This window comes from Euprymna scolopes, chromosome 43 (genome assembly GCF_053919585.1).
Source record: "Euprymna scolopes isolate OS-2025 chromosome 43, ASM5391958v1, whole genome shotgun sequence".
Classification (NCBI taxonomy): Eukaryota; Metazoa; Mollusca; class Cephalopoda; order Sepiida; family Sepiolidae; genus Euprymna; species Euprymna scolopes.
In genome coordinates, this window is record NC_136524.1 from 36,751,694 (window position 1) to 36,779,283 (window position 27,590).

Below are 27,590 nucleotides of genomic sequence, written 5' to 3' on the forward strand. Positions count from 1 at the left end.
CATACAATAGAACTCGATAATTTGATAAAACTATTTTTTTTGGTACTTGTACAGTTTAATCAAGACATTAAAAAATGAAAATATCGAAAAAAAAAAAAAAAAGGTTATATTGTACATATCCGTTTTGGACCGAAGATCTCCGAAAAAAAAATTTCACTTAATTTGATCTAGTTTTTTTTTTTTTTTTTTTTTTTTTTTTACAGCGGAAAAACACGTTTTTATGAGAGCGCGTTAAAGTCAGCCGCAGGGAAATAACTCCAGTTAAAGTGCCAACACCCCTCCCCATCTTTAATACTAGCTTTTCTTCGGAAACATCAAACCTTTTGCTCGGTATCATAACAAATTGTTTTTTCGCTGTAAAAAAAAAAAAACTACTTGATGAAATTAAGTGAAATTTTTTTTTGGAGAACTTTGTTCCATAACGGATACATACAATTCAAACTTTTTTGGATATTTTCATTTTTTAATGTCTTGATTAAACTGTACAAGTACCTTTTTTTAAAGTTTTTACTTGTAATTATTTTTTCTACTGGGTCACTTATTATAATTTTTTACATTTATTCTAATTTCGACATAACATGTAAGCATTTAATAATGTTTTCACCTGAAATGCGTTGGTTTAAAAGATCACTAATCCACACAAGTACCAATAAGTATGTTTATGCTTGTACAATAGAACCCCGGGATACAGTGGCTCTAGGATATGTTTTTTTTTTTTTTTTTTTCATGTTACGATGTAGAATATAATACTTTTCTGGCCCCTGGTTACAATATTTGCCTTGCCTTACAGTGTTATTTATAATGTTATTTGATTATATACATGTGTATTACGTAGTGTACTGTATTTTGTTACTGAGTTTTAATGCTGCATCCCGGGTTCTACTGTATAGTATTTATCTGTACATGTGAACTTACTACTCGTTATCAATTTTGGAACATAGCTGTTAGGCGTAAGGGTCTATATTTAGTTTAATTTAGTTTTATGCAAGGGGTGGTGGTGGAAGTTCTTTACGAAAATGCTGATGCTTCGGCATACAAATCGAACACATATATATATATCCAAAGCAATGGCTAAATCCTTAGAAAATGAGTTCCAGACTGTAGTTTCAAACATGGATGGTTGCATTGTATGTTACCAAGACATATATGGCATAATCACGTTGAAACACCAGATCACCAAAGTTAAGCAATGATGAGTCTAACAAGTAGCACATGGGTAACCATTTGGGAACCATTGTATGTACCGTGCTGGGATGTAGAAATATCTAGGTTGGTATCTGGGAGGGGGGGTGCGTTTAATCCACTGGGAAAGATGCAGCCTCAGTCTTCTTTAAGCCATGCATCTAAAAGAAGGAAAAACTCTGATGTAAAAACCTGAGGTCTGCTTGATGGTCTCTCTTGTGGCAGCCCTTGCACCAACAAAGATTAGCAGTTGTACCAAAAAGTGGTTGGTTCTGCACAAAGCCTTCACCACAATAAACAAATCACCTGTGTGGATTTCCGAATAACTTGCTTTCTGTGGCGGACCTTATATGTTGAAATTGACAAATAAAAACCAAAACAAAAGCTCCTTGATTTTTCAAAACTCTAAGAATTACCATGGATGATAATACCCTGCTCAGGAGTTTAGCGTTCAGACTTCTTGGCCTAATATTCACATCTAGTGATAAAAAAAAAAAAACAGTGTACCAAAACAACTCTTGTTGGTGTTTTTCTTGGGAGATGGTGGCCTCCTTTTTTATTCAATTCCGGTTAGATGTGTCCAGGCATAAACTAACTATATCAATTTACTTTCTTCATCTGCATATGACTTTAAAAGACATCTAGTGGTGAGACCCCATTTGGAGGCTGTGGGAAATCTGGGGTTGGCCATTAGTTACCATTGCTCCCAGGTTCACTTTGGCTCAGAGTGGTAATACTTGTTAGGGCATTTGGTGCTACCACATTAGGCTGTCTGAAGATACTGACCTCCTGACTAAAAATGCACCAAACATTACAGGTGACTGGGGACCACCTGTGAATTTAATATTCCCTTGACATTTCCTCCTTTGGAGAAAGGCTGTTCAATCTGACTAGAGTGAATGCATATAACAAAGAATTCTTTGAGACCAATCATCTCGCAACTAGATTTGCTTGGATCTTATAGAAATGAACAGAACATTCAAATAAGTTTCGATATATTTAAAGTAATCTAAAGACACTGTTGAAATACTATTTTGATTTCTGTGTGGATCACTAGGGGCAAGTATCAATTAGGTCCATAAAATAACCGAAATACATCAGGACATAAAGAAACGAAATTTGTTCTATAAAAATAGGTTTTCTCCGTTCCATAAACCAAAAAATTAAACAAAAGTTTAAAAACAAAAATGTCATTTATATGATCATTTTTATTAGTATTTTTAAAGTTTGAAATTCATTAATTTCTTTTCTTCGAATTTGTTTCAATTCGTTGACTCCGTGTACTGTTTTATAATTGTTTGTTCACAACATGGTTTATTTTTAGTTACAGCACCACATATTATGTTATTTTCAATTAAAAAAAAAACAGTTATAGACATTACTATATTTGAAACTAGCAGGGGGCAACCGGCATTGCCCAGTCGTAAAATACTTGGTTGTAAAATATGCTTAAATCTGATATTTTAATTTATGCAGATTTCATATATATTATTATAGACAGACACACATACTGAGTTTATAAATTAGATTAAAACGAGACAAAGATAATTTGTCTTATAAATGAGATTAAAATATTTTTTATTTTATTCAATTTTCACTCCAAACAAGGCACTGTGCCACTTTGAAGTAGGTGGCTACTATCGGGGGACATAAGTTGCAGGGATATTATGAAGGGAGATGAGTAGTAAGATGTCTGTTTACATTACACTTGAACTTCTGCATGTCAGTACAGTTGGGGAAAGCAGAATCCTGGAAGGGGGTTCCAAAGTCTAGCAGTTGTGGGGAAGACTTTTGCAATTATACTAGTGTTGTGTTATTATGTGGGGAAGAAATTATTGGAATAGAAGGCTTTCTTACGCCTAGGGATCTCTACTGTGTAGAGGTGGGATTTACCTGCTTTTCGGGTTTGTCGGGGGTATTCACGTCGAGAGGGTACAAGTGCTTGTAGTTCATCAGAGCATTCACCATTAAAATACTTGTAGAACAGGCAGAGGGATGCAACAATTCGTCGATGGGACAGAGGCTGAAACCTAGATGATAGTTTAGGACCTATTAGGTTGACGACTCTCTTTTGAACCTTGTCTAGGAGTGAGAGACTAGTAGCAGATGCACCAGCCCAAATATGACAACAGTACTCTATACATGGGTGAATGGTGGCCTTATACTAGGATACATTCAGGCGTAAGTAGCAGCTTCTTAAAAAATAGTTTACACCTCATCTCTCTTCTAAAAAATATAGCTTTCAAATCGTAAACTGCTCTGACCGTTTCCATCAGCAACTATTTTAACTGGGTAAAGACCCGTAAAAAACAGTCTACACAAAATGCAATCATTTGATCCAGCTTACATTGCTTTGCGACCTTCCTTCTCGAAGGAGATACAGTTTGAAAAAAATGGTAGGTTTATAGATGACTAACCCGTGAAAAAAGTATAAGAGTGATGAAAGATGAGAACTCTGATGTGGGGATAATATATTTGGTTAGTGAGAGTGTTGTGATTGTTGAAAAGTTTTATTGGTCCCCGAATTTATCGGAGAAGGGCCTAGGTTTTCAGTGGCGTCTGTGCGTTTGCCAGATAACGGTCCATTAGTTTTTCCTGAAATTTTGCCACAAATTGTATTTCATTAAATAGATGTGCACAGTAAAAATATTTTTTTGCAAAATTTCCCATTGCATACCCAGGAGTTAAGAGGTAGAAAATGCCCCAAAATAGCCAAAAATTACACATTTTGCCCCATAACTTTGATCCATCCATTAAATTTTTCTGAAACTTTGCCAAAATGTGGAGCCTATTGTTCTTAATATAAATCCAGTATGGGTGACCCTGGCAAAATTCTGGTTCATGTCCCCGGAGACTTTTAGTGCTAAAAACATCCCTTTTTTTTGGGGGGGGGGAGCTCTTTTTTCATATTTCTTAACAAAAACTTTGTCTGACTATATAGTGGTTTTACACAGTGGTCAACTCAAATATACATGTGTTAAGGCCTGAAACTACACCGTTGTCCATTTACATTGGAATTTGACATCCTCAGGGGCTCAAAAGAGGTAAAAAAATGCCCATATAGCATTTGATCCATCCATTAGATTTTCTTGAAACTTGGCCAAAATGTGGAGGCCATTGTTCTTAATAAAAATTCAGTATGGGTGACCCTGGCAAAATTCTGGTTTGCATCCCTCTGAGACTTTTAGAGCTAAAAAACATGCCTTTTTGGAGCTTTTTTTTTTTCATATTACTATAAAACTTGATATGTATGTCTATATAGTGGTTTTCCATGGTGCTGAATTCAAATACACATGTCTTAAGGCGTGAAACTGCACCATTTGTCCATTTTCACTGGAATTCGGCATTCATAAAGGGGTCACAAGAAAAGTTTTGCATCGTAGAATTAAAGAAACAGGTGTTCCCAATGTTGATGAGTCCGACAGGAGAAAGCGTGTTGCTTGGGATGATTGAATTGTGAGAAGTGGTTGGGGGAGTATCCTGAAAGCACTGTAATTTCTTAGGACACCCAGGGTTAAAAAGAGCGACGAATGTGATAAGTTCAAATCAAATTACTCAATTTTTAACTATGAGGAAGTAATATTTGTTTTTAGGACTAACTCAACCTTCACATTTCTCACAGTCATCATTTCCTCACTATTTTTTGAAGTGTCATCTCACATGCAGCATCAGAGAGGAACCATGCACACACGGTTTGTTATCTTAGTGGAGCACAGGGTGGAGGAGAGTGGAGTTTCAGGTGGCAAAGGGGACAGTCAGCTGTCCGGGTTTTTTTTAGATGACATCAAAGAAAGGTGAATCAAATCCTTGATCCAGGTTCTCCAGAAATTACATCAAACAAGTCAGAATGGAGAACGTAGAATCCCTGGGAATTAGGTTAACGGGACTGACCAATATTCTGACGTCATCCGTGCCAATAAAATACAGGTAGCAGACAACAATGAGGGAAGAAGAGTAGTGACAATAGAGAGGACAAGTGGACACATTATCTTTGTCATTTTAAACACACACACCCCATCTTGTAACCACTCCATGTTGTCAGCAGGTACACCTAAGTTGTACGGATTTCAAACAAACCCTAATTAGCGATCCAGTTAGTATAATTGCAAAAGATAAAAATGGATGGAATAAGTTCAGGGAACTTTTGCCATTACTAACCAGCAGAGCGTTACCAAGGAAAGTGCTGATCAGACATGTGTATGAAGTGTAATGTATGGAAGTAAAACCTAGCCTGTGAAGGTTGATAGAAATTATGACAATTATACAATCAATCTGTAATGTGAAGCTTAAAGACAGTATTAGATCTGATGACCTCAGAGGATTATGAAATCTGGACAGTATAGAACTGTGTGCAGAATTGGAGACTTTCAATGGTATGGCCATGTTGATAGAATGGGTACGAGTTCTTGGGTTAGTAGATAGGGAAAGGCCAGGGAAAATGTGGTAGAATACGATAAGAGGCGATTGAGAGAAAAAGGGATAAATAAAGACTCGGCCAGAGATAGGTTAGTTTGAAAATAAATTTCTGCAAAATATCCAACGCATGGACAATAAACTGATGATGATGATAGTGTTTTACACTTTCAACACAATTATATAGTTGTAGTCATGTCTAATTTATTTTATTATTTGGCTTTTTGCTCACTATTCTATTTGAGTCCCAGCAAAATACTATAATTATCTGTTGATTTACACTTGATGGTGCTTAAAAACCTACTTTTTTTTTTTTTTTTTTTTTTTTTTTTTTTGAACTCATTGAGCCCCCCACCCCCCATTGTTAATTTACACACACACACACACACACACACACACACACACACACACACACACACACACACACAAGAACTGCGCTCATTACCCCAAGTAACGATGGCCTTAATAGAGTTGAACGGGGAAAAGATAACAAAATATCAGGACCTGACGAATGATTTAAAAACATGGTCCCTTAAAGAAATCAATATTATACCAATTGTGATAGGAGCAACTGGCTTAATGAAAATAAAATCTGCAGAAATACCTGAAAAAAAAATCCCTGGAAGACCAAGTTGACACGAAATACAGATAGCAGCCATAAAGGGGAACAACATCTATTCTTAAAAGAGTCCTCGAATATAAATTCAAAGCATAATGAAATTAAGTGTTAGTTCCAGGAGGAGTTAGCTCCCTTGATCTCTTCAAACTAACAAAAGTAAAATAATAAAACATACATGCGCGCACACGCACGCACGCACACACACACACACAGAGGTTAACATTATACCAAGTAATATAAAGAAACCAGTGTCTACCAAGACTGTATCTGCCAAGAAGAGCAGGAGGTATGGGCTTATCAGAGATTAACTATCAACATCGAGCCACTATTGTGAGCACTGAGCAATATCTGATAAGCTCCCAGAATCCAAACCTTAAAATGGTATATGGACACCAAGAAAAAAAGAGCCAGTAGAACTACTTCCATCACAAAACGGGCCAAACATTTTGCACAAGACTTATCTTACAAATGAGACAGAAACAGAAAGCAAGCTCGCAACGGAAATAGCCCAAAAGAGTCGGCAAAAATACACTAAGACCTTCCATCGCAGAAAACTGGAAGAATGGGCTAACCAACAGTGGGCAAAGTATTGCCTAGATGAACTATCACATGAATATATAGATAAAGAACGCTCTGTAGATTGGCTTAAAAAAGGAATCTCTTCACTATGATCAGGAGAGAATGATAATGGCCGCTCAAGATCAAAGCTTGATGACCAATGCTTTTTAAAAGATGAGTGCAGGTTCTGCCACACAGAAGTAGAGTGTGAGCCACCTTACATCCAGTTGTAAAGTCCTGTTGGAGGACGGCTATTATACAATGCGACACAATGGAGTGTTTAAATATCTCCACTGGAAAATCTGTAAAAACCTGAATATCTCATGTAATAGCAAATCTTGGCAACATGTTTACCAGAAAGAACAGTTGGAAATAAGTCATACACCATTCACTATGACTGCGAAATTCCTACAGCTACATACCTAGAAAATGGGGCTATTAAGCCTTAGTGATATGGGACAAGGAGAATGCGGCAATCCTAGTTGAAGTAAGCGTCCCTAATGATGTTGGCCTTAACAGAGCTGATCAAAACTTGATGACCAATGCTTTTTAAAAGATGAGTGCAGGTTCTGCCACACAGAAGTAGAGTGTGAGCCACCTTACATCCAGTTGTAAAGTCCTGTTGGAGGACGGCTATTATACAATGCGACACAATGGAGTGTTTAAATATCTCCACTGGAAAATCTGTAAAAACCCGAATATCTCATGTAATAGCAAATCTTGGCAACATGTTTACCAGAAAGAACAGTTGGAAATAAGTCATACACCATTCACTATGACTACGAAATTCCTATAGCTACATACCTAGAAAATGGGGCTATTAAGCCTTAGTGATATGGAACAAGGAGAATGCGGCAATCCTAGTTGAAGTAAGCGTCCCTAATGATGTTGGCCTTAACAGAGCTGAGAGGGAGAAATAAAATGCGAAGGGTTTATGTACAACATGAAAAGAAACTGGAATCTTAAGAAAGTATCAATCATACCAGTAATCATAGGAGCAATTGGGCTAATGAAAAAGAATTTTAAAAACTATCTGGCGAATATACCCGGTGAACCAAGTGCAAAAGAAATACAAACAATAGCACTTGAAGGGACAGTTAGAATCTTAAAATGATCTCTCGGTTGGAGTAACTAAACTAATAGGAGAATGTTTGGTATCCGGTAGAATGCCCCATCCCCAAGAAAAACAAAGTGATAAGAAAATTAAAACAAAAAAGTGTATAAATATTCTACTAATCATAGAAACAACTGTGCTCATGAAAAAAGAATTTCGTAACCCTACCTGGCGAAATATACCTGTTGTACCAGATGCAAAAGTGATAAATAATTGCACGTAAAGAGACGGTTAGAATCTTAAAAAGATCTTTCGGTTTGGGTCTCTGAAATAGCAAGCGAATGTTTAGCAGGATGCCGTGTCCCCAGCAAAAATAAAGATAAAAAATTTAAATAAATAAATAAGTGTAGTCTTTTTCTGTTCTATCTAAAATAAATTTTAAAAAAATTACAAAAGATATAATTATCTGAATAGCATAGTTGGAGAAACATCAAACTGATTATATAATTGTTTAAGTTTTAATCACACATCCTGATACATGCTTTTTAATTTTTTAATCTATTATTAATAAATTAATCATTTACAATAAAGAAAGCAATAATGTAAGCTAATGCGTTTCTGTTTCATTTATAAACAAGTCAACCATTTTGATTAATGTAAAAAAAACAAAAACAAAACAGTTTTGAATAAAAAGGCACAGTTAAAAAATATATACTGAAAGTCAGTCTCTATAGCGTTTTTTTATGTTCCTTTGTAAAAGCATGTTGTTAATAAAAAATAAAATAATTTGATATAATTTATTCCAGAAAATACTTTGTCCAGGTTGGAATTATATTTCAATGGCTGCCATCTTTAAAAGATAAAAAAAGGATATAATTCTGTATTTATCAATACAGACTTTTCTTCTCTTTTATTGGAACCAAAAAAAAGAAAAAAAGCGGGTGAAGATAGCGATCTATCTATCTTCAATCTCTCTCTCATACATATATTATATCTCCAATCTCTCTCTCTCTCTCTCTCTCTCTCTCTCTCTCTTTCTACTCGCTCTCTCTCCCTACTTGCTTTCTTCACTCTTTTACTCTTTCTTCACCACTTCCACTATTGCCTCTCTCTCTCTCTCTCTCTCTCTCTCCTGTCTCTCTTTATCTACCTCCTCTCTTAGAACAATTAAAACATAATTTTGTGTTATTTCCAGAACTAAGGAATATTTTCATATACATTTTGTGTTATTAAAATAAATGGGGAACACAAAAACTTAAGGCAAATAAACTTTGATCACCTTACATTGTAATTTCAACATACACCATTATTTGCATGACTAGCTACAAAGCTTGCAAAGTTGGAAGGTGTAATGTGTGATTCCTATTCTGTAACTCTGGTCTCTGCAGTCCAATATAAAACCTTTTTTCTTCTAATTTCAGCTGATTGCTATTATTGCTGGTTTCATTGCCATTATCTTGCTGATAGTATCGATTGCTGGAATAAATTGGATCGAAGGGAAAAAAGGTGACAATGTCTTGCTCCAGGGTTTATGGAAAAGATGCGAAACAAAAAATGATGTTGAAAGCTGCACACAGGAAGAAGTTATAAAAGGTTTGTATACTTTTTTTCCCCACTTTTTTTTTATTGCATGAACAGGCTAAGACCAAAGTGTAGTATGTGTGCCAATATTTAGTCCTCCATCTTCTCTGATGCCTTCTTCCCTTGTATCTACCTTGGTATCAAACTAAAATATTTTAGAAGAATTTTTGGTTCTTGTCTAGAATTACCCCGAAATTAAAAAATATAATAAAGAAAAATTTGTATGATGTACATATCCATGACAAAACAAAAACATCATATTCCAAAAATCACAAATTGAACCTCATATTGTATGAATCCAAAGATTCTCTTGTTGATATTGGTTTTCCTGATAATTTTCTAGTCAGAATTTCTTCTAGAAAAAAATCAGGTACTTATGAAGGGGGGGAGGTCACATGAAGGTTGCCAATGTCCGAAGTGAAAATGATTTTTTTGTGAAACAAATTGGATTCAAACTTAGAACACCCAGGTCATCAGTCCATATCATTAACCACTAGACCACTGTCGCCACCCACATAAATTAATGAAGTAGTTTTATTTTTAAATAGGAAAATAAAATTTTCTGAATTAAAGAAAAGCAACTGTCTTGTTCTGAAAAAAAAAAAACGACAGAAGATAACTCAATGATAATTTAAACTTATGAAAATTATGCTGTAATGCTTACGAACGCCCATTAATCTCTTAAAATGATTTTCTATATATACATATAACTACTATAGTCCCCCCTCACCAAACTTTCACAAGAAACACCCGTCTAGCAGAAAACACTATCAATAATTTCCCCACTCTTTATCTGTGCCTAAACCTAAATGTAGATTCCATGAACAAAGCTTCTTTCTTAGTACTGCACGCCTATGGAATTGTCTTCCGTTTTTCTGCTTTCCAGCTGACTACAATATAGTTGTCTTCAAGTCTAACGTAAACAAGTTTTTGATGAGCCGTTCCATATAAGTTAACAAATTTACCGAATTTCCATTACTAACAATTACTATATTGTCCAATTTCTACTGTGCACTCTTTAGCGCTTATCCTCGAGTGGCCTCTTGGCCTTGATAATGTGGTGATGCTTATGTAAAAAAAAAAAAAAAAAAACCCAAAAAACCTACTTGATCAATTTATGTCACAAGTATGTACATCATAAAGATTTTTTTCTTTATTTTTGTTATATTTTGAATTTTGGGCTAGAATTATATTCTTGCAATTTTGAATGCAATTAAGCAGATGCATTTCCTATCATTATTATGTATTTCTTTTCTTTTCATTTTTTTTTAAAACTGGGAGGAGCGGATTTGCCTGGGCGTAAACTATGCTTAATTTGTATAACAATTTTTTTTCAATTTTTAACCCCTTAAAAACTATTTGTACCAGCTATAAAAGAACGGCCTGTAAAAAAACGCAATCATTTGAGGCCACTCTGCGACTTTTAGTTTGAGAGGAGATAGTTTGAAAATATGGAAATAGACAGATGTATAGCTTTTTATATAGTAGATAAATATTGCAAGATATAAACAATTAGATTTCTAAAATTTATTATTTCATTTCTAATAAAAGGTATCCATTTAATGTTTGATTTTTGTTCAACCTTTATCCCAAAAAGTTACATAATGTTGATGAAAATTTTGTACAGATGTTGATGAAATTTAAATTTGAACGTCTGAATGCTTTTCTATCATATTCTCTTGAATACGAGCGTTAGATAGTAATCGTATCATAGCGAATGACCCGGAGTGGTAGTACCTGTTAGGATCTATGGGTTAAATAGAAACCGACGTGAAAACAACAAATATATTCTATTAAAAAATTTTTCTTCAAAATCTTTGGATTCGACATTAAATAACCCAAAAAGGGTTGATATGCCATAAAACAAAAACAACCAACCAACCAACCAATTCTGACCAAAAATGTACCAAACATTGATGTTATTGAGGGTTTTTTTTCTTTCTCTTTGCAAAATTTAATCATTTCCTGCAAAGTCAAAAACAAAAATAATTTTTTCTACAAAACCGCTTATTTGAAAACTACTTATTTGCAAAAAATGTAGATGCGATATTCATTTTCAGCATATCCAAAAAAGGAAAATGTTAACCCTAACCCGAAAACCGCTAAAAGTCGTCATTTTAAAGGAAAATGTTAAGGTGGATACCAAGTAAAAATTTGCCAAAACTTCTATTTTTATATTTGTTTTAAAAAAAGGTACATTATATACAGTGTTGATCATCCGTACCTTAAAATTTGTCTGACATCATTTCAGTAAACAAAGAAGTGTGACTCTTAACGAAAGCACTTATCACAAGTCAACAGCTATAACTTTTGCCAGCACTGTTGGATATATTGTCACTAATTTGAGGGAGATAACTCTATTTTACTAAAACATTACTTCCACATTATGTTCAGAAAATAAGCAGAAAAATACTTCCATCATTAATTATGCAGAAAAATAAATAAAATACTGATTTAGTGTTTCAACATTATGCTTATAAATTATGATAAAACTTGCTGTGTATGCGCTGTTTGAGGGTTGTTGTAAAAATGGAACGGAAACTTAAATTTCGCTCCATTTTAATCTTTCTTAATTTTTTAATTGTGCCCCCCCCCAAACGAATATAATCAAAACAGTAACATTCAACAATTGTACTTTATGTATATAAAACACAAAATATTTTAAAAAAAAAAGTTAATAACGAAAGGGAAATAATTCCATTTTTAAACGAAAAAGTCAGTGTGGTATATCTTTTTGTTATTTTTTACATAAGTCCAGCTTACCATTCACATTGGAAATGTCAACATTTATAGGTTGTCGGGTACGTTTACAACGAATAAACACTCCAATCTAGTAGATGTATCAGAATTTTTGTAGGAATTTTTGACACCCCTATCACGAAACTGCGAATAAAATATAAAAAACTCGTAATTTCTCTTTTAAAATTGGGTTGTTTATTTTCTTTATGGATTATACTTCCAAAATAAACTATTAAAGTTGTTTTAAAAGTAATAGAAATATTTTTTTTTTATTTTTTAAAAAACAGTAATGAATTTTACGAACTCAATATTTTTCAATTTTTAAACTTTAAAAATCTATCAAAATTTTTCTATTGATTCTATTTTTACAATATTTTCAGGATCAATGTGAAATTCTATACTCTTTCCAATAAACCGAATATAATATTTTAGACAAACGTTTTTTTTAATTCACGCCCCCCCCATTTTCAAGTGTCTGTTAAAAAGTAAATAATTAATTTACTCACCAAAGTTTTATATATCACAAATTGAAGAGAAAAGGGTCAATAAATAATATATTCAAATTTAAAACAAAAAAAAGTAGTGTTTTTTTAGAAATTTACCTGTAAAGTTCGAAGTTTTTTTTTTTAAAAACCATGTTGTTTGTATTTTCTTTTGTTTTTTTGTTTTTAATGAAACCTTGGTCCTTGCTCCTTTAATTGAAAAAAAAATTAGGGCTTGAATTACATTTTTCGAGTAGTTATAAGCTTGAAAAGACAGGGGGTCGAATAATTCACGCCTCCCATTTTGAAATGTCTATTAAAAAGTAAATAATTAATTTACTAACCAAAGTTTTATATATCACAAATTGAAGAGAAAAGGTCAATAAATAATATATTCAAATTTAAAACAAAAATAGTAGTGTTTTTTAGAAATTTACCTGTAAAGTTCGAAGACGGGGTGGAATTATTCACTATTTTTCACGAAATTTCTGACACACCTACCAATCTACCCATGTTAAGAACGGCTTTCGGAATAGACACCCCTAACCTTGCCAGCATACCCGAAAAGCTATAAAAGTTGACGTGTCGAATATGAACGATGAGTTGGACGTAATGTAAAAATGTACCGAATTTAAAAGGGAACGAAATTCAAATTTCCGTTCCATTTTTACAACAATTGTAAAGCAGAGCATTCTATGCAAATTTTACCTAACTTACTGTATTAATACTATTTTTTTTTAAACAAAAAAAAAAAATTTAGGTTTGGCTATAAATTCCTAAACTCATTTCACCCTAAATAATTTAGGTGACTGAAATAGGAATCTAATTGAATCTTTAATTTTTTGAATAGTATGCGAGAAATTCATTTTTCTTCGAGTTATATTGAATTCATTAATACAGACTTTAGGGGCTTTTTTCGGAATGTTCTTGTAAAAATTATTTTTTATTGTTACAAATTACGATGCTTTATTTAAATAAAAAAAAAGCAAAAATAAATTCTTGCTTTTTTATTTACTACTGAAAACCATAACTTTAGTAAAGGTATTTTTTGTTTAAACAAAATAAAACATTTTCACTAAGAGTTAAGTAAAAATAATTAGTTCATTATATTCTGTGATCATTATTTGATAAATACTGAAATTTTCATTAAAATTGGTTAATTTCCTGATTTTTGGTGAATTTTTAAGTAAAGGGAGGGGTCAAAATGTTTATACACTTTGAGCCTCGGCATTCATTTTGTCTGTAGCTACCATTTTTCCATGAATATTTGATAGGAAAACGAATCAAATTTCAATCACATGGTTACATTATCAATAATCATGTGATTAAACCCATTGAAAATTTACCGATATTGTAAACATATTCTGTTTACATTAAGCCTGTGACACTAAAATATCCTTTTCTGAGATTTAAAAACCCCCCGCGAGATCAGGAGAAAAAAATGTCCAGAAAATCGCTAGATTTTTAACTTTTATCATCTGAAATTTTCAAAAATCGCTAATTCCCCCCCCCCCCAAACTCCATATTTTAACTTCCTACAATACAAAAATTATAAATATAGTATATTCAATATATAAAATGTTCCGTGTTTTCTCACTATATGTTTCTGGAATTATATTGAAGCGGTTAGCTCCCCAGAAGGCTTACATGTTTTTTCAGAGAGGGTATTTTTTTTTTTTTTTTTTTTTGCAAGAAACAAATTATAAACTCAAACTTTTTATAATAAAAGTTAAATTGAAATATTCTGCAAAAAACTAAACTTTGGAGGTTGGAATGCCTCCCCCCCACTTGAAATGTACTTGGAAAAATCGATTTTATAGCGAAATTTAAGAATGGTTAGCCGAAAAAAAGGTGAAAAACAAAACAAATAATAAATAAATAATTGTTACCAAAGGCAATAAATGCTACTTTTTTTTTACTTACATGAATGAGTTTATTTTATGTTTTAAAGTATTTTCAAGCGCTTTTCTTTATTTTTTAATCTAAAATTGCAGGTGTGTGGGTGCTAAATATCTCCAGATTTTCTAGAATTCCCCGCTAGATTGCAAACGAAATCTCCAGATCTAGCAGGAAAACCGCTAAATTGGAAACACTGGTCACGTGACAGGAAGCGGTAATAAATAATTGTCCTTAAATAAAAAAAATGCTGTATCGATACAAAGAAAAACACCTATTTATCATAGAAAAATTAAGTATAATGTTATAATTAAAAAGAAATATATAAAAACACACATGGATATAGTAAACATATTATACCAAAATGTGAAAGCCATCCGTCCAGTGGTTTTTTAGACTATTAATTGCGAACGAACCAAGAGTTACATTTATATATATATATATATATATATATATATACTAGCAAAAGTACCCGTCATTGACTGGGTTCAAAAACAGCCTACAGAAAATGGACTCTTATTTATGAAAGTATGATAGGTTATGAAAAGGAAGGGTTGTAAATTTGGGTTGAATTTGAGGGCATCAAAACCAAAGCAAAATATGATGAAAGTAAAAATAAAATAGATAAACCCCATAATTTATAATACCATACCTGTTCACACTGAAACACTTATCACAATATTCTGTGGATCTATATTAAAAAAAAACTTGTTAAACTTTGTGACATATTTCCATTCTATAGAGGTCAGGTGCGAATAAACACCCCATAATTTTATTATACCATATTTCTTCAAACTGAAACATAATTATCAAAGTATACTTACGCAGATAGATATGAAAAGTCTTTATTAAAGTTTGTGCCTATTTCCATTCTATGGGGGCTAGGCGCGAACGCAGACCCCACAATTTTATTATACCATCCCTATTTAAGTTAAAACATACTTATCAAAATATTCTCATGTGCATCTATATCAAAAACATTTGTAAGCGTTTTTTTTTTTTAATTTATAAATTTTTTATTTCCATATTTTGTGGACCAGGCGTGAACGCAGACCTCACAATTTTAATGAACCACCGTTCTGCCAGATCAAACATACCCATTCCTGTGTCTCGATACATCTTCTATCATTATATGTAATCAGTTTTTTTAAAATAGTCAACCATATAGGAGCCTATTCGTGACCAGGCACACACACACACACAGCTTTATATATATATATATATATATATATATATATATATATACTAGATTACCTGTGACCCGTAGGGTCAGTATATGTAATGGCTAGTTATGGAATAGTGAGTATATTAATTATGGCAAAAAATATTAGTGAGTATATTAATTATGGCAAAAAATATTAGTGAGTATATTAATTATGGCAAAAAATATTAGTGAGTATATTAATTATGGCAAAAAATATTAGTTAGTATATTAATTATGGCAAAAAATATTAGTTAGTATATTAATTATGGCAAAAAATATTAGTGAGTATATTAATTATGGCAAAAAATATTAGTGAGTATATTAATTATGGCAAAAAATATTAGTTAGTATATTAATTATGGCAAAAAATATTAGTGAGTATATTAATTATGGCAAAAAATATTAGTGAGTATATTAATTATGGCAAAAAATATTAATGAGTATATTAATTATGGCAAAAAATATGCACACTTACACATTTAGATTGTGTGTCCAACAATGGCTACCACTTTTAACATAGAAAATGACATTTTTTTTCAGCATACCTGAAAACCTTTTAAAGGAAAATGTTAACCCTAACCCGAAAACCGCTAAAAGTCGTCATTTTAAAGGAAAATGTTAAGGTGGAAATCAAGTAAAAATTTACCAAAACTTCTATTTTTATATTTGCTTTTAAAAAAAAAAGGTACATCATATACAGTGTTGGTCATCCGTACCTTAAAATTTGCATGATGTCACTTTTGCCATTTTTAATAGGGTGTTGTTTGTATGATTTGTAACATCTTTTTTAAATTGCTAATTACAGAATATAATGCAATAGAAAAGATTTAAAAATAGTTTAAATCATAAAAAAAAACAAAGTAAATATGTAAGAAAAGTAATAGCTATTGCATTTGGTTACAGTTATAGTGAGAAATAGGACTTCTTCGTTTTTTTGTTTTTTTTAACCAACCAGTTAATTATGAGATGTCAGTTTTCTTGCCTTTGGTAACAGTTATTTATTGTACGAGTTTTTGTTATGTTCCATCTATAAAAATAGCTAGATGTTATATGTTTGTAATAAGGTAGTTGTTTTTTTTTTTTTTTAGTTTCAACGTCTGGGCAAGCTGATCTGAGTAATGTTAATGTCTTTAAACTGTCAATTATAGAATATATAAAAGATTTTAAAATAGATTAAACCGTAAACATGTTTTTGTTTGAAAACGATTCCAACTTGGAATGAAAAAATACACTTAAAATTTGTAAAATGTCAATGTAAAAAAACAAAAAGTAAAAAGAAATTAAATTTCTTTTTATTAGCATATTTTAAACGCAGAAAAAATTGGCAATTAAAAAAAAAACAACAACAAAACTTTCATGGCTTTGTTTTTGTTTCTTACGTATGTGCAGAGTTTTTCAAACTGAAAGCTGTAAACCAGATGGGCGTTGCTCAAGCAAGATGATTTGGGTGTTATAATAATATAATAGATGGATAACTGAGATTTGTTAAGGGGTTCTTCATTATTGTAGCAAAATTCCAAACTGTATCAACAAAATTGAATTTTACTAAATAAGAAACCGAAAAGTTTGAATCATAATAAGAGTTACCTCCCTGTTTTTCAAAACTGAAAATCTTTGGCCAGTTTAGCAAAACTTATTTTTCACTAATTGTCTTTGAAAACTGTTTTCATTAATAATTAAATTTCTACCGTATCGTTTTTCGTAATTTTTGGATATATTCATTACTGCTATATGGCAATTAAGTAGATCACATTGGTTTTACTTGAAATTCAATATTTTGATTTTTCAGTTTTCTACAATAGCAAAGAAGAACCTGTCAAGGTTCATGGAGTCTCTGCCGTTTGAATGAAGATTTCTAAAGATGAGATGACCATTAATACATTATCATTGCAACATTGTGTAAACAATATAATGGCGAAAGGCAACTAACTGGTTATTTAATGCATATATATCCATTTATCTTTTACTGTTTTACTGGTTATATCTACTCAGTGTTGCTTGGGATATTCTGAATTCTTTTTAATTTTTATTTGTTTGCATATTTTAAAACTTAAGGTAGACAACTATTATTATATTCAATTTGAAATGAGTTATCCATCTTGCAGAGTTTTATTTTTAGTTTTTATTTTATTTTTTTTTTTACTTATTTTTTATTCAATTTTCACCCAAAACAAGGTACAGGGCAACTTTGAAGTAGGGGGCCACTATCAGGGACATAGGTTGCAGGAGTATTATGAAGGGAGATGAGTAGCAAGATGTCTGTTCACATTACACTTGAACTTCTACATGTCAGTACAGTTGGGAAAGCAGAATCTCAGAAAGAAGTTCCAAAGTCTAGCAGTTCTGGGGAAGAAACTATTGGAGTAAAAGGCTTTCTTATACCTAGGGATCTCTATTGTGAAGGGTTGGGATTTAACTGCTTGTCGGGTTTGTCAGATATACAAGTGCTTGTAGTTCGTCAGAGCATTCACGATTAAAGTACTTGTAGAACAGGCAGAGTGATGCAACATTTCGTTGATGGGACAGAGGCTGAAACCTAGATGACAGTTCAGGACCTATCAAGTTAGCGACTCTTTTGAACTCTGTCTGGGAGTGAAAAACAAGTAGCAGATGCACCAGCCCAAATATGACAACAGTACTCCATACATGGGTGAATGGTGGGAACTTTTTTCATATTAGCAATCGCTACTCAATAATTCAAACTTGCAAGATTTATGTTGTAATGCCTACGAATTCCCATTAATTACTTAAAAAATTATTTTCTTTATAAAAATAAAATTACCTGAGCAATTGGACGTGGTTTTTGGAATATGTTTTCATTTTATCATAGGTACGCACATCATACAGATTTTTCTTTATTTTTGTTTTTTTAATATAGGTTGAATTCCAGAGAAGAACTATAAATAAAAGTTGGCTAGTCAGAAAATAAGTTAAATGCTGTTTGTTTGATTTTAAAAATCCAAGAAGATAATTTTATCAGAGTTCTTCATTTTTTAGTAGTATACCACATTTTTCTTTTTATCCCCAAAATGCATATTTCTACTTAAATCACTGTCAGCTTTCTGCTTTTTGGTCAAAATTATTTTTTTTTGTTTAACAAGAAAAAGTTGATTTCTGTCAAATTGCTAGGACCTTACCTCCTTATTATTGACCAAAACAACAATAGGCAGTTTGGGTGGAGAGAGGCATTAAAAAAGAAAAAAGAAAACGTGGTAGTAGGCAGGCAGGCTCGAACCCGTGACGCAAAGAAGAAAAAGGCTAAAAAATAACATAACGTCTTAGCCAATGCCTCCATGGCAAAATCAGAAGTCGCAAATGTTGAAATTAAGGCTAGTCAATCGAAAGGAGATGATGACTTGCAATAATATTGGCAAAAAAGGCGATCCCCTCCTTGTAGAAAACTGACCAGTTGAGGGTGAAGGAATTAATGTTTTTGGCAAATTTTTTTATATTTGTCGTCCGAAAGATTGAGGTTACAAACGATACCGGTTTCGTCATGCTCCGACGCGTCTTTCGGAAGTTTTTGTGAGACATCACACGCACACACACATTTTACCTTTTCTATATATAGACTAGCAGGGGTGCCCGGCGTTGCCCGGGTGTTTGTAGGTGTAAAAGAAAAATAAAAAAAAAATTTTTGTAGGCAGGTAGGCTTGAACTCGAATCATTGAGGCGAAAGCAAAAAAAAGGTTAACATGTTACCACGACGCTAAGAAAGCAGAGATGTGAGAAAGGTTGAAATTAACTGATTAAAAACTGAAGTGAATGAGTTCACACAGGTGCGTAAATTTAATGAGGTCAAACGTAACGCCATAGGGGAATGAAATCCTGCACTTAACTTTGGCTGCGAGGCAGTTTTTTTGGTTTTGTTACCCCGAGATGTTGGGGAAAACCGGCTCCCTACATAAAGGGGAGTGTCCAAATGAATAGCAATTGTCTGATATGACGGTTTCCACCGCATTGATCAAAGCTGATTGCTTTTGGGACGTCCCTGGCAGGAAAGCCAAGGAACCGACTTCATTTCAATTTAGTTTCACTTTTATACTAAAAACCCAAACAAACACGTGACAGAATGGAATAGCACAAATTTTATAAAAGTCGATCAAAATAAATTTACACACAAAGTCCTTTCGCAAATCATAGATATTACAATCTAGGCGGTATATAAAAAGTTCTAAGACATAATCCCCCCCCCCCCGAGAACCCCATCGAAAAAGCCTTTGCTGTACATACAAACATACGCATGCCGCTTTTGCCTTATATATATATATAGACTAGTGTGGGTGCTCGGGTGTTTGTCAGTGTAAAAGAAAAAAAGAAATTTTGGTAGGGAGGTAGGCTCAAACCCGAAAGTGTAAAAGAAAGGGAAAAAAAACCCTGACATCTTACCGTTCGGCCACAACTGGACAGGAATTAAAAAGCGTTTTAATTTAACAATTAAAAAGTTAAGTGACAGGTGTGTGAATTTAATGAGGTTAAACATCACGCAACTTACCTTTGGCTGCAAACCAGTTTGCTTCCCCCGAAGATGTTGGGGAAAATCAGCTTCCCATTAATAGGGGAGTGTCCAAATGAATAGCAATTGTCTGATATAAGGGGTTTCCTCCACATTGATCAAAGCTGATTGCTTTTCTGGACATCCTTGCATGAATGCCAGGTAGACGATTTGTTCGTATTCACTTTCGCTTATATACGGAAAAGCCCAATAAACATGCGGAGTCTAAGAAATACTGCGAAAATAGCATGTAAAAGTCGCCTAAATAAAAGATATACACCACCCTCTTTCGTAAATCAGATATTATAATCTAAGTAGCATATAAAAGGTTCTAAGAAACGATGCCCCCCCTCTGAGTGCCCCCCCACCCTCACCAAAGTGTTTGATGGATATACACAAAATGTGCACACACACACACAGACTAATACACATTTTGCCTTTTATATATATTTATATATATAATTATTTTTTTACTATAATAATTAAATATATATATATATATGAGAGAGAAAATGGTTCCCATATTGTGTTAAATTCTATACTAGATCTACTTAGTAAGTGAACAGATACCTTTGAGCGAACTCTCTTACTGGAGACAAGATTTCCAGTCAAGATCAGAAGATATCGTTTTAGCTGCTAACACTTCACTGTTCAAAGAAAATGATGAAGGTTGGAGATTGTATCAACTGAAACGTTGCAAAAATGACAATCAAAAAGTTATACAAATGATCCATATAATCAATCCTCATCTCAAATATTCAGAAACATAATAAGAAAAAGTTGTTTTATTGTTCTGTTCGCTCTCCAACCACACACACACAAGTTGTTGGGAGGCTCCCTACCCCTAGGTTGGGAAATTTGTTTCTATTTCATCTTTTTTGTGCAATGATGCATTGTTATTCTTCATTTCAGATTATCATAAAGTGACTGCAGCCCTAAGTATAATGACGTTGATGATTTGTATTGCTATGACGATAATGGCATTAATGACTTTAATCAGTGGAAAAGATGGACACAAGAAACGTACATTATATTTAATTTCTGGATCTGGAATGGTAATTGCCTGTAAGTAATATTTGTGCTTATCTCAACACCTACTATTATTATGTTTAACTTATGCGAATCAATGATTTTTTTTTGTTTTCTTTTTTTTTTTTTTTACAGATTTTCATAATATTAAAATATATATGCTAAAATATTCTTTAGTTCTGAGATTGAGTTATGTTCAAGGCCATCTTTTATAACAGGTTTAGTGATCTAGAATTTGATTGGTTTGGTAAAAGAGAGTTGAAAGAACAATTAGTGATTTAACCATTTTCCGATAGCTTAATTGGACAACAACAAGGCCATCCCTATAAAAGGCCAAGAGATCAAACCTTTGAGCGAGCTCTCTTACTGGAGACAAGATTTCCAGTCAAGGTCAGAAGATATCGTTTTAGCTGCTAACACTTCACTGTTCAAAGAAAATGTCATTCTGAAAAGTGATTCTAACCAACCAAATTTATTTCAGTTAAGATTCTGTATTATACAGTGATATCTCGGTACTCAACCATAATTTGTTCCAGATGTTTGTTTGAACACCAAAATGTTTGACAACCGAAACGGTATTTCCCCTTTAAATTAACCGAAATATAATTAATTGGTTCAAGAGTTTAAAAGTCCCTTTTTATCCATAAACTTTGAGGATTTTATACATTTAATTGCACTGCCATTTTGTGTTCCATTGCATATGTATTCCTCTTTCAAATTTCGCTATCAGTTCCTTTTTAAATTTGATCGTTGCTTGCATAGTTTTCTGTTTTGCATTCGCTTTACTGCTTTTATTTTTCTTTTCTTTCTTTTTATCTAATGGTAAAAGAATGCCCATTGTTTTTTTCTTCGTTTTTAAATTTTTTTACACAACGCTAAACTTTTTTTTTTTTTTTTTGTGCAATTAATTACCTGTCCCAAGAAACGTCTGTTCTGTTTATTGTATTGAAGTTTACTGATTTTTTTACTTTTTGAACACTTAAAGGTCTTTTGTCGCATCCAAAAAAGGGATCGACCAATCAAATTGCGTAGTTCTGGTGCAACGCTGATGTGCTAAAAGTAACTCAGACATTATGTAGACTATCGAAGGGGTTGCGATGACGCTGTTTTAGATATAACTCTCTTCACAAAGTTCAGACTTGTGTGATCTTGGCATTGTTTCCACTCGCCTTGCACTTCTCCTTGCCACTGGACTCAAGTAGTGCTGATTCAGGAGAGGTGTGGTTTGAACTTGTGTATCCCTTGCCTCACAATTACACACGCAGCTACCTGTACAGGGGTATCTATTGTTTCAAGACTGAACGGAGGCATCTGAATATTCAGTAAAAAGTCAAAATTAAAGTTTATTTATTTTATCTTTATTAATAAGAAGATTCAAACTTATTTAAGCCACTGCAGGCTTTCCAATCAATCAGCAGATATATATTTTAGCTATTAACACATTTCTCTTATTGATCAGAAAATTTCATTTTGAAAGGAGAGAAACTCTACCGCCTACTGGATACTAACCTTGAGTATCTAAAGTTTCTCTATACAGGAGTTTTGTCAGGACAACCTGGCATGAGGATTCTTTTCCCTAGAAGTAAATCCTGACCAAATATTCAAAGTCACATAGTATTTACGGCCCAAATAACATCCTGTCTGTATGGCTTTTACGGAGAATGGTGCACTTTCTCCAAGTGACATTGCATTAGATAACAGCGCGAAGCTAGATACGCTACTAGATTAAATGATTCTTGTCCTGTTAGACCAAGAGACCACAAGAAAGATAGGTAATGGTGCATAAAAGGAGACACTAATTTTTAAACACACCTGTTGGAAGTTGGCACCCGCAACTCTCAATTTAGGTATGGAAGCACAAAATTGATACAATTTCCTATTATATTTTATGTTTAGTATTTTTTTTCACCCCTCTTATAATAAAAATATATGAAAATATGTAAACTTTTTGAGCAATTATTTTTTTATTCTTTAATAGCACACTATATATATATATATATATATATATATATATATATATATATATATATATATATATATAATCAGTAGAAATTCAATTGATGTAAAGGAATAAAATACAAAATTGTCAACATCCTGTATTTTGGAATATAAATTTTTGTCATTTATTATATATATATATATGTGTGTGTGTGTATTATAACATATTAACTTAATTCAACATTGCTATTTAAAAAGATATGCGATTTTAAAAAAACAATTGATAAAAAAGTTTGTCTTTTTATATATTTTTATAAATTTTTTAATATATTTTTTCAAACATATTTAGGTTTTGTTTTTTTTTTCGAATAGTTTTATTATTTAAACCTGTGTAATGTATTACGATTTATTTATCAATGTTTTAAAATATTTTTTTAATTGCATATCTTATCAAATAACTATGTTTAATTAAGTTAATGTTATATATATATATATATATATATATATATATATATATATATATATATATATATATATATATATAGATATGCACTTAAAAATAAAAAAAAAATAATTGCTAAAAAGGTTTACATATTTTTATTATAAGGGGGTGAAAAAAAACCATAAAATATGAGATTGAAAATTGTATCTATTCTGTGCTTCCATACCTAAATTGAGAGACGTGTGTGCCAAGTTCGGGTGTGTTTAAAAGTTAGTGTCTCCTTTTATGTACCATTAATGAAAGATATACTATAACATATTTAAATGGTTAATTAGGGAGAGGAAAATTGTTCTAAACTTTATTAACTTAACATTTGAGAGATAAAGAAGTTTAATGGAATATTCGAACATCTATGTATTTCTGTATAGAGATCAACTATTAGCCCCAAGAAGGAGATCTCTTGATTTCTGAGAACTTTGACTGAATTATCATTTTAATTCAGTAAGGTGAAAGGAATCTATCAAAAATTACATTTTGATTATAAGTTTGTGAGTATACAAAAATAAAAAAAGAAAAAGAAAAATAGAATTGAATTAGAGAATTTTGTTGAACTATTCTTTATTAATAAAAGTATTTGGTTTTTATTCATTATTGTGTAACAAGAATTATGGACCTGGAAAACGTCAGGTTGTCTTGCTGTTGGGTCAGGAAGATTTCTGGGTGGTCCTTTTGTTGAGGATTTACAAATATTGGTAAAGTAGAAAATTAATTATTAATGAAAACAGTTTTCGAAGACAATTAGCGAAAATTGAATTTTTGCTAAATTGGCCAAAGATTTTCAGTTTTCAGAAAAGATTTACCTCCCTTTTGTTATGATTCAAACTCTTCATTTTTTTTTTTTTTTTTTTTTTTTTACCAAACTCCATTTTCGCTAATTGTTTTAAAAAAATTATTTGCATTAATAATTAATTTTCTACCTTATCGGTTTTCGTAATTTTTGGATATGTTCATTACTGCAACATGGCAATTCTGTAGATATCATTGATTTTACTTGAAATTCAATATTTTGATTTTTGAATTTTGTTACAATCTATCTATATATCTATAAAAGTGAAAGTGTGTGTGTGTACATTTCCCTATGCAATAACTCTGTCAATTTTTTGTCTACAGACTCGAAATTTGATATATAGGGTACTGAGATTTGGGAAAATCGATGTGATCGGTTTGCGGCCAGAAATTTGGCGATTAAGGGGTCAAAGTTCAACAATTTGACCTTTGAGAACTTTATCAAACTCCTCCGACAATTTTGGGTCTACACACTTGAAATTTTAGATATAGGTTCCTTGGACATGGATCTAACTTAATAACTTGAATTGAGCCCCAAACAATAAATGTTAAGAGGTCATAATAGGGGTCAAAGTTAAAAAAAATTGACCGCTTTCTTATTTTATTTTTTTTGTGCTCAACACACACCTCCAAACACCTGGACAACACCGGGCTGAAATACTAGTAACGAAGAAGAACCAAATATTTAAAAAAAAAAAATTAATTTCATTAAGCAAAATTTTTCAGAGTTTTATGCAGCTGCCAAAAGTAAATCCAAGATCTACTTTCTACTCTCATTAATGTTTTGATTTTTTTCATTTTTCGTTACTTATTTAATTTTCTAACTGAAAACGTCTTTATTAATGGTCTCATTTTTTAATTTTTTTTTATTTTCAGTAATCCTGGAGTTTATAGGTTTAGTTGCATTTATTCCAAGTGCAAAGGCTGAATTACCGATGGGAACCACCATCAAAGATTGGTGGTATGGTTGGGCTTTTGGCGTGGCTTGGGGATCTATTATCCTGATGCTTGGTTCAGCAATCTTATTACTCATAAAGCAGGAATCCCAAGAAATTACGCATGAAAAAAAAGTCTATTACACAAATGATGTCTAAAAAAAAAAAAAAAAAATATTCATTTTATTACTTTTACAAATTCTTAGCTTTGGTTGACAATATTGGCTTGATAAATTCTCAAGTTATTGGAAACAGCCAAAAAACAACAATACAAAAAAACAAAACAAAAAAAAACAAACAAACAAATACTATTTTACTCACTCTGTTGTATTTTTCTTTAAGGGAATTATAACAACTGAAAACTCATAGTGCCTTAGGTCACAGATTTTTTTTTTTTTTTTTTTACAATTGTTCCAACCTAATTAATGTCTACAAGTTACTAAATTTTAAAAAAATTTTAAATCTTCTACTATATTTCTCTTCATTTGCTTCTCTCCCCATTCCATTTTTACTTGGAAACTAATGGTCTGATCTGACTGAAATTTTGTATGAACCTTTGTTACGATAAGGTGCAGCGAATTAGGTATTATGGTATCCATTTGATGCACAGTTAGGGATTAATAGGGATTAGTCAACGCAATACAACATTTGTGTGATATAAAGCACTTATTTCGAGTCAACGGGCTCTAACTTTTGCCTGTTTTTAATGGGCTAAAAAATATTTAGTTTAATCTGTATAGCTCTGAAACTCGTTATTTGACTTCCTCTAAACAGGGATGGTGAATTAATGAAAATAAAAAGTGATTGATGGTAAAGCATTGAAAAGGAAAGTGAGAAGAATGGAAGTGCAAACAATGAAATTCTGAGATGCTTTCATAAATATTTAATAATAAACATAACACATACTGACCCAATATTGATCCCTGGCCATTTGATCAAATGTTTTTTGATCAAATGTCTTAAGTAGGATGCCCCCCCCCCCCCGAGTAAATGTGTTATTGTGGTGACAGATGATTCTAGTTAAGAATAGGATAGACATTTTTATCACTTTAGACCAAGAATAACCAACGACTCTCTTTTTTTCCTCGCACTTTTGATGTCCTTGTGCCTAATTTGTTCTAAATGTAATTTTTTTTTTAAATTAATTTCTGTAAATAAATAATTCAAAGTATTGTATCTGTGATTACAGATAAATATGCTTGTGAACAAGATTAAAATTACCTACTTGTGTGCTATTTCGAAATTACCGAAAAATTCCCCAAATTTACGAAAAATAATCGAAAGAAAAATAATTACAAGTAAAAATAAAATTTATTATCAATCTGCCATTTTCTGATTTAAAATTATAGAAAAGAAGGGAGGTAAGTCAGTTTGTCATATGAAATTGTGTATGATAAACTGATTTATCTTTGCAATAAAGGAAACATTTTTTTTTTTTTTGTCATTTTAAGAAACTAAAACTGCATTATGCAATAGACCATGAATGACCAACGACTCCCTTTTTCCCTGCACTTTTGATGGCCTTGTGCTTAATTTGCTTTAAATGTAAATTTTTAAAAATTATTTCTGCAAATAAATGATTCAAAGTGTAGTATCTGTGATACAGATAAATACTTATGAACAAAATTAAAATTTTCAAATGAATTTGAGAATATCTTAAATAGGATGGCCACTAGAGTAAATGCAATATCATTGTAACTAATTTACAGATTTGAGATGAGTCTAATTAAGAATGCAGTAGATATTTTTATAACTCTTGATCACAGATAACCAATGGCACCCAGTTTTCCCACACTTTTCATAGCCTTGTGCCTTATTTGTTAGGCTGTAACATTTTTACCATATAGCAAATAAATAATTCAAAGTGTAGTATCTGTTCTGTCCTTAGTGAAGGAGAACTCCTACCAGACCTAAACAATTAAAAATTTTTTTTGTCCAATCATGCCTCTTTTATGGGAGCTGGGCATTCCTTATATTAAACACTGACCTTGTGTCTAACTCAGCTTTCATGGAAAGGTAGATGAATAGGAACACTGACCCAACTTGTCACGATTAGTCTTCTAATTAGAACAAAAAGAACAATAAAATGCAGCAATATAAAAATATCACTAAGTCTTTTTTGTCTTCTCGGTTTGTTTTATGATTGTTGATTTTTGGCTGTTTCCATGCATAATATT

At 32.1% G+C, this 27,590-nt stretch overlaps 1 protein-coding gene across 1 annotated transcript in view; it reads left to right on the plus strand.

Annotated features, from left to right (window-relative positions):
- LOC145268290 (transmembrane protein 47-like) overlaps positions 1-25,814 on the plus strand; it is a 33,689-nt gene extending 7,875 nt beyond the window's left edge. Inside the window, exons 2-4 of the mRNA XM_080123697.1 lie at positions 9,248-9,419; positions 21,136-21,288; positions 25,355-25,814. Coding sequence (XP_079979823.1) covers positions 9,248-9,419; positions 21,136-21,288; positions 25,355-25,572 — 543 coding nt within the window. The 3' untranslated portion in view covers positions 25,573-25,814. The remainder of the gene's footprint in view (positions 1-9,247; positions 9,420-21,135; positions 21,289-25,354) is intronic.
- The last annotated feature ends 1,776 nt before the right edge of the window (positions 25,815-27,590 follow it).